At 35.2% G+C, this 19,155-nt stretch overlaps 1 protein-coding gene across 1 annotated transcript in view; it reads left to right on the top strand.

The window, feature by feature from the left end:
• Positions 1-19,155, top strand: part of CLSTN2 (calsyntenin 2) — a 352,105-nt gene that overhangs the window by 149,367 nt on the left and 183,583 nt on the right. Inside the window, exon 2 of the mRNA XM_082767097.1 lies at positions 906-1,028. Coding sequence (XP_082623223.1) covers positions 906-1,028 — 123 coding nt within the window. The remainder of the gene's footprint in view (positions 1-905; positions 1,029-19,155) is intronic.

Genomic DNA, 19,155 nt, shown 5'->3' with positions numbered 1-19,155 from the left:
ATTACTTCTGTAGGAGCTCCAAAAACATAGAATTCAGATTATGGCTGTTGGGACAAAATGCTATTTATAAGCATGATGAAGCTGTGCCTGTTAGAAAATAAAACAGGAAAGCAAACTGCATTATCATCTTGTTACTATGCAATAAGTAGTAGATAGTTGGTGAGAGGGAGGCATGATGAACGGGTTCAGGAATAAGACAATCTGATGATACATGGTGTATCCCCTATTTGAAGGTATTTTTTGTGTGATCCTATTATGTACTTCAGAACTAGAAAACCTAACATTCAACAGCAATGTTTGAGGGACAGGTGTCCCAGTTAAAATTCAGATCCCATTTAAGTATCACTAGAGCTGGTTGAAGGGAAAAGAGGTGGTTACTTTGATTAGTGATTAAAATTAATAAACTTTTTTTTTTTTTCTCTACAAGAAGCAGGTCATTTTAGATTTTTTTTCCACAAACATTAAATGAGAAGTCGACTGGGAGTACAATATTCTCACCTCCGTTCTGCTTACCTCTTGATTCTTGACAAGAGTTATGTTTCTTTGGACATCCTTTCTCTTGCATTAGTTTTGCAGCTGAAAACAATTCCGTCAAAAGTGTCTCTGACCCTAATTATGTCTGACACTTGGGAACACATTAAAAATATTTTGAAAATTGGCTTTTTATTTTTGATGTCTTAATTGGAGGGACGTCTGTAAGTGTTGTTTTCTTGTCAGTGAATTGTGGTACAATATACGTATCATTTTGTTTTCACATTTGAATGTTTTTAAAATCTTGGGATCTAGTAAGCAGATTTAGAGTAATATTGGATATATATTAAATGATTTCTCTTTTAAAAAATAATAAACTAATTGTATGTGAACATTAATCAAATTAATTAGGCATACTATTTTTTCTTCTCTAGTGAACAAACATAAACCCTGGATTGAGACATCATACCATGGAATCATAACCGAAAATAATGACACTGTAATTTTGGATCCTCCTCTTGTTGCTTTGGATAAAGACGCACCTGTTCCCTTTGCAGGTAGGAATATGCATTAGCAGTAGCATTTAAGCTTATGGACTGCATTATAAAGTTATTAGCGTTAAGGAATTAATCTGTGGTGCAGGAAGAATGTAATCTGAAGGATGTGTTTAGAGGCTGTATTTGAGTACTCAGGACTTAACCATAGACCCTGCAATGAGATGTCTTTTACAATGAATGTGTCTGCTCATTTGTTGTTAAGCAGAAGTGATTATAAACAGCGTAAAACAGCAGGCATGCACTATCAACATTTTTTAATGAAAACACAGGAATCATATAATGAAATTTGAATTCACTTTTATAGAAACTAATCATTACAATTGCCTAAAGTAATAATATGTATTTAGTTCTGTTTAGAAATAACAGCATTTGTTCTTCTCTTCCTGTTCCACTCCATGACCTAAACCTGGCTATAGGCAAATTATGTGAAAATTATTTAAAGATGCTGAAAACTTATGTTAACTACATTAGTACTTTATAACTGTCAAGACTTGGGCAGAAAATTTAAAGGAGATTTTGAAGATTTGTATGAAGATTACTGTATGCTAGATGAATGTCTTACAGATGTTTTACATTTATAAAGCCTATTTTCCTGATACTTATTCTGTCATACTATATACTTAAGCAGCAAAGAGTACTTTTGCACATCAAACAAATTTTCTCTTAAATTCCCTGTTTCATTAAGAATATCTATTTTAAGGAGATGGGAAAATATTAATGCTTCACAGCTGTACTGAGATCCTAAAATGATGCTTTTTTAAAAAAAAAAAATAAATTGTTTAAGAATGTTCATCTTGTATAAGGAAAGGAACTGAGGAAGATTAATATCCTTAGAATGCTCTTGTGGAATACAGTTATAATCAGTAAGCAGTAAGTCACAATACTTGGTCCAAAAAGCATTTTACAGCAGCATCTCAGTATTGTTATTAGCTATTTTCTGGCATATACTGGCATAAAGCATATACTGGCATAAACTCATTCCATGCAAGACAGGGATTCACAAATGTTTTTATATACTTAACCTAATTTTAATATCAAGATTGGCCCGTGACTCATGGTCCCGTCCTATCCCCCGTCCCCCCCCAGGTTCTTGGTTTTGCAGAACATTTTTTCCTCAAACATATGTGCAGGGGGGATATTCAGTGCAGAGGACTCAACTAAATTCAGTCAGAGATGAAAGCCTCAGGTAGCATATATACATGGACACAACCTGAGCACCAAAGACTTTTGTCCACATATCAGTTTCTATGGCACCGAGTTACTTGCTAATGGATGCATAATCAATGTGTATTCAGAGGTAAGTAGACAAGCCCCTATCTGGGACATGCTAATTATAATTAGGACAGGAGTGTTTCATAGAAAGATTCTCAGGATAAGGTATCTTGATTCAGTAACTATTATTTTAAGCAAAGGGAAAAAAAAATATATTTTTTTCCAAATATTTTTTTATACATTTATGAAGAAACTAACATATTTTAAAACAAAAACTGTGGAATGGGACTTCAAATGATAAGCTGTTTTCCACAGTCTGGACTATTGCGTCCAGTTCTGGGCCCCTCAGTTCAAGGACAGGGAACTACTTGAGAGAGTCCAGTGCAGAGCCACAAAGATGATTAAAGAAGTGAAGCACCTCTCTTACAAAGAAAGGCTGAAGGAGCCGGGTCTCTTTAGCTTGGAAAAGACTGAAGGGTGACCTTATTAATGTTTACAAATATGTAAGGGGTGAGTGTCAGGAGGATGGAGCGAGGCTCTTCGTGGTGACATCCAATGATAGGGTTCCATGTGTTTCCCTGTGACCTGATCTAGGCGTTCCTGCGCCGGCAGGGGGATTGGACTAGATGATCTGTCATGGTCCCTTCCTATTCCTAACATTCTGTGAAGGTCTCTTCCCACCTAGATGATTCTATTGCTCTATAATGTATTTGAGTAATTTTTTATTTATTTTCCTTAATGCTAACTTTCACATTTATATGCAATTCATTTTTCCAAATGTTTGTGTGAAACAGCAGTAAATGTAAGTTTATTTCAGCAAGGATTTCATCTCATTGTGAAATCTTCAGCTACAGTTATTTAGGAATAAAGATCAATTCATAATGAAAAGATATCCTTTTCGTGTGTCTGCAGTCCATCTCATTTGCTTCTTTCATTTGCATTCCTTTGGGAACCTTACAGAGATGTTAATCGTGCTGTTTCCAGTGATACTTCTTCAAACTGTTTACTGACTTCTTTTTTTTTTTTTTTTAATTTAACTTCTTCATTTATTAATTCTATTCATATTTTAAGAAGCACTATGGGATTTGGGATGGAAAATACTTGGTGTGTATTACTGACATTAATATTTCAACTTATTTCCAGGTAGTAATGTGCTTTTGACCTCATGATCTGCAATCCAGTTGTAACATTATAATAATTATTGAACCCTTAATTTCCTCAAAGGACCTGGATTCCCTGTCTGTTTTGAAATACCTTTGTGTGTTTTTGTTTTAAAGGTTCTTGCCTTTTTAATTGTTCGAGTAACATTTCTTCTTATTTCTGTTTTAAATTTACTATTTAATATCAGGTAATTTTATTTGGCTTCGTAACATCCATAACATTATTATAGGTCTTTAAGTAAAATTCAATTTGTGTAATGTGTTTAGTAGGAGCAAACTGAAAATGCGCACAGCTGTACACATTAACAGTATTCACTAGCTCTACATTTGATAGTATCTTAATGTGGAGTTTGTTCTATGGCCATATTTCTTTCTTAGGTGTGGGAAACTTCTACAATGTAATATATTGGTCTTCAATGGTGCAAGAGAATCAGAGCTCCAACTGTTCCTTCCCCATTGCCCTACTAATGTATTTTTTTTTTTTGTATTTTATCCACCTATTTTGTAAAAATTTATAAATTTTTAATCTTTCAAAAGACTTTTCCGTGAATTGTTTTTTAAAAATGGTCTCAGATTCAAGAATTTATCATATCAGGGCAAAGTTTCTGACCTTTGTGCTTGGATACCTACTTAGACTTCCTTGGATAAACTATATTAAGCCTAAATGTATGTGTCTTCTTCCTTTAGAGCTACAGCTGCTGCAGTAGTTTACTTGCAGATTTTTGGCTGTTCATCAGTACTTGTGTTGGCTTATATAAGGAGGCATTTGTTCTCAGTAATACCAGTATGTATGTAAAGAAACAAACTGCCTACCAAATTGCTATATTATCCTTTCAGATTTAATCCGGGTATAAGTTCAATAGAAACATAAAACTCAATTAATGACAAAAAAAAAAAAAAAAAAAAAAAAAAAAGCTCTGTTAGCCATCAAGTTGATATTCCAAGGGAATACCTCTGTAGGTGCATAGCCAGATGTTATATGGACAGTATAATCTTTCTTCTTTTCTTCATGCTTTCTCTTTTAAGTGTTCATCTTCCATAAATGACAGGCAAATTACAGGGTTTATCACTACAGGGTGACAGGTCAGAGTAAGTAAAATGCACAGTTATTCTATACATTTATTTAATTTATATATATGATTCTATGATATATTCCATATATATATATATATATATATATATTCCCAGTGAGGGCATAGTCCTTTGGGACTATGCCAAACCTGTGGAAGTAGGGAAGTGTGGAAGTCCTTGCATTTATGGCCAAAGTAAGGACAGCTTCAGAAAAGAGGTGCACAAGTGTTGAGGCAGAAAGTGTTGCCTCAAAATGAGTGCACTGGGGCCACAGGTCAGAGAATATAAACTTCGCTGAGTTTTGTCTCCAAATTAAATCTGCATTCTGCTTTATAAAACAAAGTTATATGGGATATCTGTGGATATGCCAACACAGTGGTCTAAGATTATAATGATGATATAAAGATTTGTGCTACCAATAACAGGTGCCAATGGAGAATGAGATTATGCTATTTTTTCTGCAAAAGAAAGCACGGGTCCACTGTACTGCCCTGGCTTAAAGGAACCAGGGAGGGCTGTTTGTACCACTCTGTATGAGATCTCTTAGTTCAGCAATAGGAGCCTGGAAATAGTGCAGGTTTTCCAGTTCTGAGCTGTTTATTATCAAGGATCCTTTGAGCAAAGTACAGATTGCATTTCTCCTGTTCATTACCCTGGTGCACAGGTGGTTTACACACTTCATATGTTGCATCTAAGCAAAGTATCTTTCACCTGATAGCTGCTGAGTTACTAGGAACAAAAGCAGAACTAATTTATTAAGACACATTTGATATTCATCTGTGATTCTTATCTGCCCCCCAGTGCTTCTGTTTGCTTTCTATACCAGTTCTTATATTCTTAGTTTTTAGTTAAAATGTTAGTTGTGGCATAGACCTGGTCTTTTTCTGTTTTCTTTTATGGAAGCTTTAACTTAGTTAGAACACATTTTAACAATTTTTTTTCCAAGGCTACTGAGGTAAATCTTGTCAATCCATTCTGGTAATACACACATTATCATGCATGTCAAGTCCCTGTTCACAGAGTGGTCACAAGAGAAAATGCCTTCAGTCAGCACAGTTTTTTTCTCCTTTGTCATATTTTTGAAATCAAGAGTGACGACAGGAGAAAGAAATCTGTGTAGTTGCCACCTCAGCAGGTCTGTGTTTCCAGGGAGGACTAACAGGAGATTTAGAAAATTCCTAAGCTGGCCTGTGAAAATGCTGGCTACCTGATATGATCAGCCTCTTTCATGACTGGAGCATGAAGAGTTTCACAATATTGCAATGAACTGTCTTTGGTCTTAAGAATTTATTGTGAATTGCACAATAATCAGTGTACATGTAAAACTGTAGTTCTTGGAATTTTCATTGAATTAGTATGCTCATTTTTTATTTCATATTTTTATTTTTAATGCAAGCACATTTTTGCTGGATTCTAGTTTTAAAGGGAATTTTTAAAATACTGTTGTGAATGTCTAAATGCCATTAACACCCGGGACGCAGCCTTATGCAGGGTACGACAAAATAACCATGAATAAACTGCAAGTCCTGTAGATACAGGTTAGGCCTAGTCTGTCTTCTTAAGCAGTATAGCATTAACTGTAGAACGAGCTTCCTTACTCTCTAGCAAAATCCATTGGATGAATCGTAAAATAAGTAAAACAAACCAAAAAAAAAAAAAAAAAAAGAAAAAAAAAAAAACAGAACTCTTAAAAAGAAGGAACATAAATTTAATTAGACTTGCACCAACCTGCAGGTTCAGCTGGAAATCACTTCTAGGATATGACTTTCAGGCTTAGGAGTGGTTTAGCTAGAAACAAGGATGAGATCATGCTGAGATCATGAGATCAGCTGAGCTGATTTGACAGTGGTCCATTTTTGTGATGGTAAGAAAAACTCACAGAATGCTGGAGGATTTTGGAAGGCTATTTGGAAAGGGCACCTGTCTATGTTTTAATTACAGCAACACCGTTTCATTAGTATTGTGCAAAAATGGAGCTGAAAGGAACCTCAGGATGTCTTCAGTCCATCCTCCTACCCAAGACAGGACCTATTATATCGGTGTCATTCCTGATAGTTTTCTGTCCTAACCATAAAAATCTGTAGTGACAGAAATGCAACAGATTTTCTGGGCAGTCTCTTCCACACTTTACTGTGCTCATAGTTTTTTGTGACGCCTAACCTGAACTTTCTGTGCTGCAATTTTAGCCCATTAGTTTTTGTCCTATCCACCGTGGATAGGCAGAGGAGATTATTGCCATTCTTTTGTGCAGCAACAACCTTTTATGTCACTCCCTGAAAGCACCGTGAGCATCTTAAACAGCACAGGAGCTTCAGCTGTCCATTGTGTTACTGATAGAGAAGGGAAGCAGAGAAATAGGAGGTGACTTTGAGAGCAATGAGATGATGAATGCCCTTTTCACCTTGAAAGTGAACAGCCTAACTCTTCACTGTATCACCATTATTAGGCTGATACAATTGCATGAGTGAAGTGTGTTCCACCAAGTATAAACTGGGTAATTTCATCGCTGTAAGTTGGACCCATTCAGTCTGAAGCTGCTCTTACATTCTAGATAGATTTACAGATAGCCTTTTTAAAAAAGGTCAAGTGTGTGTCTTACTGGCTCTGCAAACACAGGTACTCTATCTCAGAAACAATTGCAAATCAGACTTCTTTTGCAGATGGAGTCCCAGTCTCTGACAACCATTTTGGCTTTGCTAAAAATCACTGTAAAGGATGAGTAGACAATAAAGCCACCAAAGAAGGATGTCTGAATATTCACTAAGCTACAGATTACATCCACGAACTCTCCCGAATCATACTTCTTATTTTAGCAGCTCATAGGAGTGTGTATTCTGAACAGCACCACAGCAAAATCCATTAGTTATCAGTCTGCTTACACCCAGGGGCTTGAACGCAAAATCCTCTTTCTCTGATTGAAAATGTGCAGTGTCCATTCTTCTTGTTTGCTTATTTACTTTTATTGATAAGCAGTGGCATTGATAACATAAACAGTCTTTTTGGTACAAAAAAATAGGGAAATTATTGTTCAAATTGTGTCTTGGAATACTGTCTTTTTTAAAACTCACTACTGGCAAGATGTAAAGCATGCTGTCAGTTTCATAATGCCCAGAATTTGTTGGTGTTATTTGGTGGTATTTCTCTGTGAAGATGATGCATGATCAAAAAATCTGAACTGTAAGTTAACCCATGGACTATTGCTGTCATTTGTAATGAATGTAAAATTCAAAAACAGAAGTTTAAAAATTCAGCAGGTGATTTATTAATGCAGTTTAATTAGCTAAGACTCTAGCCTTTAAAGGCAAAAATAGAATCTCATCATTGTGATCATGACCTAAGGTAAAATAAAAGATTGGCAGCAGCACAGTCAGCTCAGCTTTGACCTGAGGGTGCTGTTTGCCATCCAGTAAAGTGAGGGTGATAGATGCTCAGACCTCTGATTAAGAACACACCAAAAAATATCACTCTGACAGTGACCTCTGTTGGTTAGTCCCTGAAATTCAGAGGTGAAAGTTTTGTTTTTTCCTCTTGAAGTTTTTTCCTCTTGAAGTTTTTGCCAATTAGGCTTGATAGCCTTTCATATTCATTTTGACAGTACTGAAAAAAGTAGGTCACAAGTTTCAAATGAAGACTAAAGGTTCAAGAACTCAGGCTGTTTTGATAAAACTCCTAGTAGCTGCTGAGTGGTCTGTCATTGTAGAAGTATGTGGCTAGGAAGAAATTCAGTCTTTAATGCATGGACAGTAAGGAAAGATGCTTCTGGCAGACAAAAACAGTAATGAATGAGAATGGTGGAAATAGACTGTATTTACTATACCTAAATATGATAAATTATGTGAAGCCAGAAAGAAGCAAGTAAAGTAACCAAGTAATTATGCTTTGATCATATTCACTTGGGCTTTTAGGCTTATGGATAGAAATAGAATTTTTATGCTTATTGCTTTGAAGTAAATTGGAACTGTTTTGAATATATATCTTTTTAATATAAATAAAACTTGATCTTTGTAAAATTCGGGCAGAATATTACAGTGGATGTGCAAATGTGCACATGAAGACAGGGGAGGAATTTGTCATTTTTTGATGCTGCAGTGTCATGCTAACTAATTAATCGACTATTTAATTAAAACAGGTTATTAGTGAAGTTTCCAGGAAAATAGCATCTGTCATTAAAGTTCTGGGCTAGAACCAATAGACCTGTAGGTCCCAAAATCGGTAGGTACTGTTAGGCTGTAACTATGGATATAGATTTTATCACACACCTCCTTTGAAACTAATGAAGCCTTGTTGTATGAATGCCTTTAGGTTTAATCAAAAAAATCAAAATTTTAGCAGCTTGTTAATGTCACCATCAGAACTATGGCTAGTGATTACAAGATAATCCAGTTAAAAAACAAAACAAAACACAAACAAACAACAACAAAAAAGTACTTCCTTAAAGAAAAAGAAAAAGCCAAACAATTCTATTCAAAGTAGCAAAGTTCTCTGTCAAATTCAAATGAATTTTGGGAATTACTGTTTCCTGCAGCCCTGTCCATAACAGGATACTGAGAGATGCAGTTTTCTTTCTGCTGTTCCTAACACCTTGCAGGTTCCTAAATCCTAAAACAAAAAACAAAAACAAACAAACAAACAAAAAAAACCCACACACAAAAAAACAAACAAACAAAACAAAACAAAACAAAAAAACCATTAATGTAGGAATCATAAACTTTCTTAATCAGACAAAATTTATCAGACAAATTTTATAGAAAATTCCAGAAAACCACATTCACAATGACCCATTATTTCTATGAAATTATACTGTTAGTCATAGTATACTTACCTTGTTGACATTACAGTAATTTATGTTTTCTAGAAATGGGCCATGGATTTTAATGCACTTTCTTTTTCTTCGGTGACCATAGAATTTGACTGTGACTTGAAAAGCTAGGTATCCATCCAGGAACATTCGCATTTAATACTAAATGTTTTGGCCAATGCTTCAGTTATGGAATTCCAGGAATGTCAAAGTTTGTTTACATTTTACTTGTCTATTTATAAAGGTGTTCATGTGACTATTAGAAAGTTAAATGGAAACATCAAGAAATTTTTAAACTGTCAACAATTCTGAATTGATAAAAATATGTGCTGTATCTCAACAAACTTCTGAAGATAATACAGGGTATATAAAAATATCACTAAAACACCTTTATAAGAGACATTTCTAATAGATGTTAAATCTTGAATTAGTAGAGCTAAACTCAGTGGTACTGTAGCAATTTGTCCTCTGTGCTGACAGTGTCCATCTGTAAGGACACAGGAACATACAATGTCTGTAACCAATCCAATTATCTGCTTATATTTATATATATTAAAACAATACATCTAAATTTGCAGATGAAATATGAAGTTATTTCAATGAATTATGCCTTTAAAAAAAAAGAAAAGAAAAGATGCAGAAAGTCATTTATTTCATTGAGGTACTGTTTTAACCTATGTTTCCTTCACAAGAATGTGAATTAAGATTGACTTGCTTTTTAAAGTAATTTTCGCTATGTACTTAAGCATGGATTTTACACGCTTCCCTAGCTCTCTAAAATCAGTGGTGTTTTCTCAGCTCTGAATTTAGATTCAGGAGAAGTACCATATGTAAAGTACCATAGAAAATATGTAGCATTTTGCCTTCTATGTCAAATGACTTCAAACATTTTAAAGTGGGACTTTTGAGATTTAAAGACACTCCTAAGTTCATGTAACAGATAAGTCAGCGAACTTACGATTTTAAGAATATAATTTCTATTTGGTAGTAACAGTCTCATGCTGATTTACAGCACACATAATTCAGTTAAATAAATATTGGCCTCTAATTTCTCTGTTTTGGGGTAAAAATGCTGAGGAATAATTTTGTTGTTATAGCATGAGTGACACTGAGGGCTACCTTGGGTTAAAAGAGACTCATAACTTATTAAAATCGATGCTTGCCAAGTATGTGTAAGTAGATGGAAATAAAGTTACAAAAATCCACTGTAGTTAGATGTCTTTGTTATTGTGCTTGCAGTGAATATCATAGTTGAATAAGTTGTGACAATTTCAGGTGCAAACAAGCATTTTTTAAGCATTTGTTGACATAAATTGTGTTACTTGAAAAGTGACAATAGCAAACATAACTCAGAGTCATGTAACATGGCAATGAAAAGGTTGAAAGAAACAAGAATGTTACTAGTGTTATTTTTTTTCTTTATTATTTAGTATTCAATTAAGTAGTCAAGTAGTCATCTTGATCCTTCCATTTTTGCTTTCAGGGGTATGTCAACTTGGGCATTAAAAATTTGTGGCCATCTTTCCTTCTAGTACTCCAATAACATAAAGGACTCTTAGGGAGGGCTGAAATAAGTAGTGTGAGGGCCCAAGGGAAGGAATAAGCTACTACTCTGAGTCTAATAATACAACTTCCACTTGAATCTCTCTTTACACTTTCATTCCTTCCTTGGTTGGAACAATAATGCAATTACATCTGCCTCCTTCAGTTCTTTATGTGTTTCCTATGCTGTCATATCCTTAAGTGAAGAATTATGAATTAAAAAATCAATCATTTATAAAGGCATGAAGTATTAGTTATGCAGGCTTGGAATTGTCTTTATAATACAGTGAAGTTTCAGTAACATAACAAAGTGGATTTGGAATTTTCACCACTTAGAAGTTTACCACAACAAAACTGGCACTACAGGATTCCAGTTTGCTTTAAAAATGAAATCAATAGGCTAAATTAGTTGGAAAAATTACATGTTAAAATGTATTCCCCAGAGTGGAACTACAGGAGGTAATGCAGTGCAGAAGAGGAACATGCAGTTTGTCCAAAGTGGTTTCTAAATATTAAAAGTAAACCAAAAAAAAAAACCAACAGCCTAAGTAGGTCATTATTTAATCATTAGACTTCATTTTGCTTATTGGTCAGCAATTGGCTTTGGGCCTTCTCAGATGTTCTAGCCATCTTTCCTTTAACCCAGACGTTTTCCAATCACAGCTCCATCAGTGTTGCTTTACTGGACTGGAATAAGTGCTCACAATAGTCTGTAAGCTCAGCTGCTTCCCATCCTTGCTAGCCTGAAAAATGCATGTGACGCTACTTTTATGAAACAAGAGGGGGAAGGAGAGTACGAAGAATTCAACTCTGGGCAGGTAGTTTAGGGCATTGATTTTCTACCCAAATCTCCTGCTTCTGGCTGTGTGAAATGGATCAAGCCCATTTGTTCTCTTGACCTAGGATTTCCGCTGCTGTCCTTTCTACTGTGTGTTTAGACTATTAAAAAAGTTATAAATGCTTGTGTCACAAAACCATGCAGCACTGAACATAGTCTTTTGCAACACCAAGCACAAGAAGGATTTACTCTCCTCAGATGTCACTCTTTTTTCCTCCCATAATCTTTTGTGATATGTATGTACCATGTTTGGAGTAGATGCAGCCCATGCAATTGGATTAGCATGGATGCTGAACCTGAGCTAACAATCCTGTTAGAGATGTATATCATCGTGGCTGCACAGCTCTGTCTGTACGGCTGCCATGGGCACCAGCAGCTCCCTGGCAGTGAGGTAGGCAAATTACCAAGAAATTTCATTACACGAACGCTTAGTTTTGGGGTTCTGTAATGTGTAGAAGAAAATAAGCTTCCTGTATGCGTGCGTTTGTTTGTATCGTTTCTTTTGTTTTTACTGAAAACATGGAATAAATAAGATAAACTCATCGAGTAGTTTTATATCTACTCTTGGCTTTTATAGATTTAATATAAAGAGTTAGAACAGGCTTATTTACCATGAAAACACAGCTCATGATGTAAAGAAACAAAAAAAGTGTCTTCAAGGTATTTTCTTCTCATGTTAAATGCATAGGGAAGTGTCATCGGGATATTGTGAAGGGTACTGATCCCGCTGAGATACAGGGAGACAGCAAGAAGCTGACGGCAATATTGCAAGGATTTGTTGTTCTTTTTAAGAACGCATATTAAGAACAATGGGGCTACTACTATAAAACCTAGTTTTTCATGCTTCTGGGATTTTGTTATAGGAGGGCTCAAGAGATTTCAAAAAAAGAAATTGCCTATATCAGCAGATACCTGCTAATTCACAGAGGGTGGATGATCCTAATGTAGCCACAGCATGTGGAAATACTAACACTGGTAAAATACAGCTGATCTGCTCACTTGTTGGGATCCTTATTTCAGCTGTTTCAGTCACCATTATGTTGCTTGTGCTGGGTATGAGAAGGACCCTGGCAGAAAGGAGGTGTAAACTGCCTTTTTCTCTTAAATGGTTAGCTCCTATTATTTTTTGTGGTGCATCTTGAATTTACTATCCACATAAAAGACTGTTCAAAGTGGTTTAAAAAAAAATTAAATCATGTCCCATTAGGTGTTATGGTATACAAAATAGATACGCATTTAATGCAGGTAGTTTGCAAGTAAAATGTAGTAGATAACCAGAGTCTTGAGGTGAGGTTTGCTTTTCTCTTTTTCTGTTTTGTACTTTGAGGCTTTTTCCTTGTAGACTATTCTGTTTATTCCACTTTTCCTGGATGAAGGTAACTGTGTAACTGCACTATGCAAACTTAGTAAAAACAAACAAACAAACAAACAAACAAGAATTTAAAGGAACAGAGGCAAAATGAAAGTTGAATCATGAATCATGATAAAAATTGTGTCCTAATTTGGAAAAGAGAAGTTACATATAAATGTACACAGGCAATTGGGCCTGCTTTTATATGGAAGTCATCATAATGATGCTGGTCAGGAGGCTGGAGCACTTTCCCATGAGGAGAAACTGAGGGAAAAGGGTTTGTTCAGCCTGCAGAACAGACAGCTTTGTGGGAAGATAGCAGTAGCCCCCCAGCACCTGTTTAGGAAGGGACTGACCTCCTAGCTGCTCCTGCTTGAGCAGGATATTGTCTGGAGACCTCTGAGTACCCTCCTGCCTGAATTGTCTTGTGATTTTATGATGCTGGATGTTTTTTACTTTAATTTACTTTATTTTTTTCAGAAATTAAATTGCTAGACAGGCTTTGGGAAGACATTGGAGCTTGTGGTAGCATTTTGTTGAAAATACAGGGTGCTCACTTTCTCTGGATTCGTGGAGGATGTCTGTGTTGGCAATGACAAGGCTGCTTGGTAAGGGAAAGGAAACAGAACATCTGTATAAAAGTGACCTGGCTGAAGTCAGCTAGCAATGTTCTCTACCTTACAGTTGGTTCTTAACTTAGTTATAGAGGAGGGCAACAAGCTTCACTGTACTGTGTAAGTCTTTCTTTGTTTTGAAATGATAATTTTATTTCAAAATAACATGCTTTTAAAAAGGAGCCATAGCTTTCTGTGTAAACCGTTCTTTTTACTCTTATCTAGTATGGCTACATTGAATACACACAAAAATGGAGGCCTAAAAATATGGTAAAAAAAAAAAAAATCCCTAATGTCAATTTTTTAACTTCTTTATGAGCCATAAATGCCCTTTGTGTGTCATGGACTCATATAAAATTCAGAAGAAAGTACATTGAAGACAGTTGACAGTAAACTGGCTCTTACAGTTCACTCTTATGGCAAAATGTCCAGATTGTATTGAGTGAACACCTTGGCAGTGGTTCATATCCAGATTGCATTACCTTGTTCTGTGTTGACTGTAATCACATAATAGTCATGAAAGGCCAGATGTCCCTTGTGAACCTTGACAGTGAATATCGGCTAAGTACTTTTTTTTTTGTCATTATCTCAGTGTTTTTTTTAGTACATCAAAAATAAGTAGACACTAATATCAGACCTCTCTTTCTATTTTTAAATGTGACAACTTATGCTATCTGCATATATAATACAGTTATACTTGCTAAAATATTTAAATTACAGTCTTTAAATAGTTTAATGCCACTTTAGGAAGAAGCTGCATTGTTTGCCTTTGATTCATTTAGGGCTTTCAATTCTCAGCGAGATTTAATTTTCTTGTTAATTGTTCTTGTGAACAAATTTTTAGAGGTGAGATTATGAAAGAGATTGGTAGGGATTCAAACTTGTCATGCTGTTGGACATCTGTGTTTGTTTCAGGTTAATTGCAATATACTCATTTACTTTTAATTTTAAACAGCTTTGGTAAGAAAGATTTTATTACCAGATATAATGGACTTTTTACCGCACATATTCTCCCTTCTGGCTTTTTCATATTCCTTTGATCTTCAGGAATTATAGATTATGAAGTGGCAGAACAGCAAAAGTTTAAAAAATACAACAAACAAGACCACCACAAAACAAACAACAAAGGAGCCAACGCTGACAATCTTGCTGCTGGGACTATGACTTGATCTGTTTTGCTTTTTACGTTTTGCAATTGAAAGCAAAAGGGAAAAAAAAAAAAAAAAAAAAAAAAAGCTTTTCACTAGAATTGTAGGATGCTAGTTTCCAGAGTTGCTGAGACTAGCCTCTGACAAGCCTTGTTTCAAAATTCCAAACAGATATTAAGCTATACATGGGCTAGCAATATAATTTAATATCAAATCTAAGCCAATGTATAACTGAAGAAACAATTCAAAGCCAAAAGAACCCCACAATTAGAAATACCTAACCTTATCCTAGATACCTAAAGAGTCTCTTAGTCTTCACTGTTGGGCACCTTATCAGTGGTGATAGGCTAGTGTGTGGAAACTTTGCTTTATGATTTGGGATCAACTTCTCCATATAAATGAAGATGGATGCATCTGTATTAAATGGATCAAATTGTTGTGCCATTTTAAATATGTTCTCTGACGTCAGCATGACTCTTATTTCTCAGACTAAAAGGTGATGTAGGGAGGACAGTTTCTGATCTGGAACTTAACCAGTTTTTGGGCAGTGGGGTGTTGGAGAGAGCTCCATTCACTGAGTGGGGAAAGTGAGCTCCTCACAGCTTCTCTGATGTGATACCTAAAATTAAATGACCTAAATACTCACCATTTCGCAGAAGAAAATGGACTGGATTTAAGATTCCCTTTGGTTGTGGTTGTATTGGGAATTTGGGGAATTTATTTGAATGAAGATTATGTTTTCATGAACTAGCAACTGCTATCTAACTACATAAAACTGGTAAGAGAATTTACATGGAGGAATAAAAGGAATGAAATAAAAAATATATGAATTATTTCTAAAATTAAAATATAATCGACTTAAAATTAAATTGCTATCAGAATACTTTAAGGTATGGGAGGAAAAAATTTCATTATTCACAATTGATGTGGACGTGGCAATTCTCTTGTAATTGATAATTATTGCAGTACTGACAAGTCATCAAATGTTCCTGAGCCTTGATGCATTCCTTGCTTGAATCTGTAGCTCTTAAATTCTTTTTGTGAGAATGTATTTATTCTATTCTAAGACATGCTCACTGCTGAACATAATCCTCAGCTCTCTTCTATGTGCTTCTTGTTTGCCCTTCAAAGGCAAATTTTTCTTTACAGTTTGTTTTGTGCCAATAACTGGTTCAATGTGCAATATACCTATTCACCCTGTAGTGGGCAGAAAATCTAGAATATATTTACCCAGTAAGTCACTTGTTCATTTATTATGTACCATTGTTGCTATTCTGAGCAGGGAAAACATGGCATTAATACCGTGCCATTAGAAATAAATGAAATGCAGTAGGATTACAGCAAACCTGATTATGCCACCAGGAAGATCTGTATCTGCTAGACTGTTCTTGGCAATGGAAGAGATTATTCTGAATTACAATACTTGGTAATATATAGCTCTTATCTTGTAACTTCTTATCTTATAGTTTTCTCTATATCTTATCTAGTTAACAGGCATTGAACACTTAATTACATCTTGATGAAAATTTATGAGAGTCAAACAGGGTTTCAGAAATACCTTGGAAGTAATTAAGCAGGGATAAACACAAATGTTTAGCACAAACATATGTTTCTGCTGCTTGGAGTCAGCAGCTATTCATACTGAAAGTATTCTGTTGATTTACTTGAAATACTCTTATGCAAGACAAGTAGAGACAAAAGTGTTTTGTGTGAAGAATGTAGAAGTTAGAAAGCAATATCCGAGCAAGTTTTCTGTACATCTCGTTTCTTATTACAAAATCATTTTCTATAAAGAGTAAGGGCTAACTGCATACAAAATTGAAACACCTTTTTTCTTTGGTATTGCTGCACAAGCATTAATGTAATGAAAAGCAATAATGTAGGCTCTGTTAAACAAGAATTTATAATAAACGGGTAAAATAAGAAAGTAGGTTGGAATAAGGAGTGATACCTTACACTCACATCACAGACATCTTTCAGGCAGGAAAGATTCGTATGGAGTACTAGCCAGGAGGCTTTTTTGAAGTGCTTTATATTGTCCTAATTCCGCTCCTGATTATAGAAGTTTTAGCTTTTCTATTTGGTTGCCACCTTCATCATGAGGGAGAGGGTCAAACAGAAATTTGGTGAATATATCATTAGTGTTAGTCTTCTGCAGTCTTTTACACTCAGCCACATCTCTGGTGCTGCAGAGCCCTCATTGCCATCTGCTCCTGCTGTGATGTCAAACACAAGAGCTGCCCAGCTAATTGGCTCAGCAGAGTGTAATTTAGGAGGAGATGCTAGTGTATTGAAATGATGTGAAATTGCTAAGCACTACTGTTTACGCAGCTTTCAGTCATCTTTTTGATGCCCTAATCCATTTCTTTGGATAGTTGATCTCCCTCTTGATGTCTCCTTGTTTCAGTCTAATGGATTGTAAATTGGTTTGACTTTTTTATGCGCTTCCATAACACTTCCATAACTTGGACATTCTCTTTGTACTGGAAACCCATGAAAGCATGCATAAGTAAAATATAGATAAGTACATTGCACATGCTTATGACAGACATAATTTTTAAAATTTCTCTTTTTCTCCTTTGGACAAAATTAAACCAGCATATACATTTAAAATACATACACACACACACATTACACTGTCTTGGTAATATAGTAATTCAGATCACAGGTTAGTTTCCTTAACTTTTCACATTACCTTATATGCTTAGATTAGAAAATAATACAAGGATTGAGAGGAAAAATAACTAGTTCTGCGAAGCAATTACTTTTTAGCTACTTGATTGAGTGTAGCTCTAGCTTATTGGCATGAAATTAACATGGTGATATGCCTACTGCAAAACAGCTTTATATTATCTTTGAATATGTGAGGGAATTGAGTTTTCAATTTCTTATTTTTAACTCACTTAAAAAAATCCTAATATATATAGTTTTCTTTTTTGTATAAGTTTCAAAACAGGAGAAATAGTTTGGATAGATGAATGGGAGCAATAACCAGCCTATTATAGAAATCATCTCAGTAAGAGTTGCTTTTACAATTTAGTATATTATTTCAAATAAATTTTAATTCCTTAAATTTATTTAAATAAATGTAATTTAGATATTTAAATTTATTTCTATCACATTACAAAGACATGTAAGTGCATGTTATTCTGAAGTAGTAGATACAACTAAAAACCACAATATTTTAGGCTTAGGTGTTTGTTTGTTTTCTTTTATAATAAAGTCATGGTGGATCCCTCTTTAACCAGCTGCTAAAAATAAAATATTTGAAAGGCTTATTGGTTGGCTGATTGATTTGTTAGTATGTCTGACAAATTTAATGGATATTTCTGACAAGGTTTGAGCTCCTTACTGAGATGCTTGCCTTGGAGATGTTCCAGGTGCACTAATGAAAAAAGTTATGAATGAAGACAAGAACAGTTAACATTCGATGAGGAATCTGAACTACAGAAATTACATGAAATATAACTCTGCAATTAGTGAGGATGCTAGAATTGAAATGATGTCAGTAAATCAACATCAACTTCCAGGTGCTTTTGGGCAAGAACTTTGTATTTAGGACAGCAAAACTTCTATGGTTGGAGGGGGGGGAGGAGGAGGGCTGTGCTTCGGATGGGCCCTTTGCCTGTTGCTTCACTCCTGTGGTGTCTGAGTAGAGGATATGTAGGCCAAAGGGGAAAATTTTGCAGCTCTATTGGCTTCCATGGACGTTTGCCCATTTATGCAAGCACAGTGCTGGTCTTATTTGTAGAAACTGGCTGGTGTTTGGAACTCCTTACTGGGAGCAGCATCATGAAAGGCAGAAATCATATGTGGTGAAAAAGAATAAGCCCCCTAAGCTTTGTATAAAATTTTTGATTAAAAAGTCTCTCTTCAAATCAGATTTGGCCCATCTGTTGCCATCTGTCAGCTTTTCAATGCCCTTTATAAAATGATATGGTGATCTTGGTCCAGCCCCTTTAGGGGTGAGCTGCTATAGAATATACCATGCATGGCAGGCTGCTGTTGTCACTGAGAGCTGTTGGGTGTAGGGCTGAACACTCAGCTGATGTAAGTGTTGAAAATAGTATAGAAAATGAAATAGTCTTATGCTTCAATCTACAAGATACAAATAGGAAGACACTGCTTACTGGAAACTGTAGTTTTTGTATTACATGTGAAAGCACTGCAGAAAAGTTATAATTACTGTTCTCCTACAGTCTGTGTGTAATCTGTTTATTCGGTGTGGCATGACATACAAAAGTTATCTTGGATACCGACTTGTCTTTAAATGATATGCCTAAATCATAAATAAATCATAACTTTTAAATCATTTTGGCTTAATTTTATTAAGAAAGTGTGAGAATTTGAAGATATTCCTATAATAAAGATGCAAAAATCCAAACAGAAGAGA

Source organism: Aythya marila (assembly GCF_965140915.1).
Source record: "Aythya marila genome assembly, chromosome: 9".
Lineage (NCBI taxonomy): Eukaryota > Metazoa > Chordata > Aves > Anseriformes > Anatidae > Aythya > Aythya marila.
Note: the sequence above shows the minus strand (reverse complement) of the source record. Positions and strands in the feature narration are given on the sequence as shown.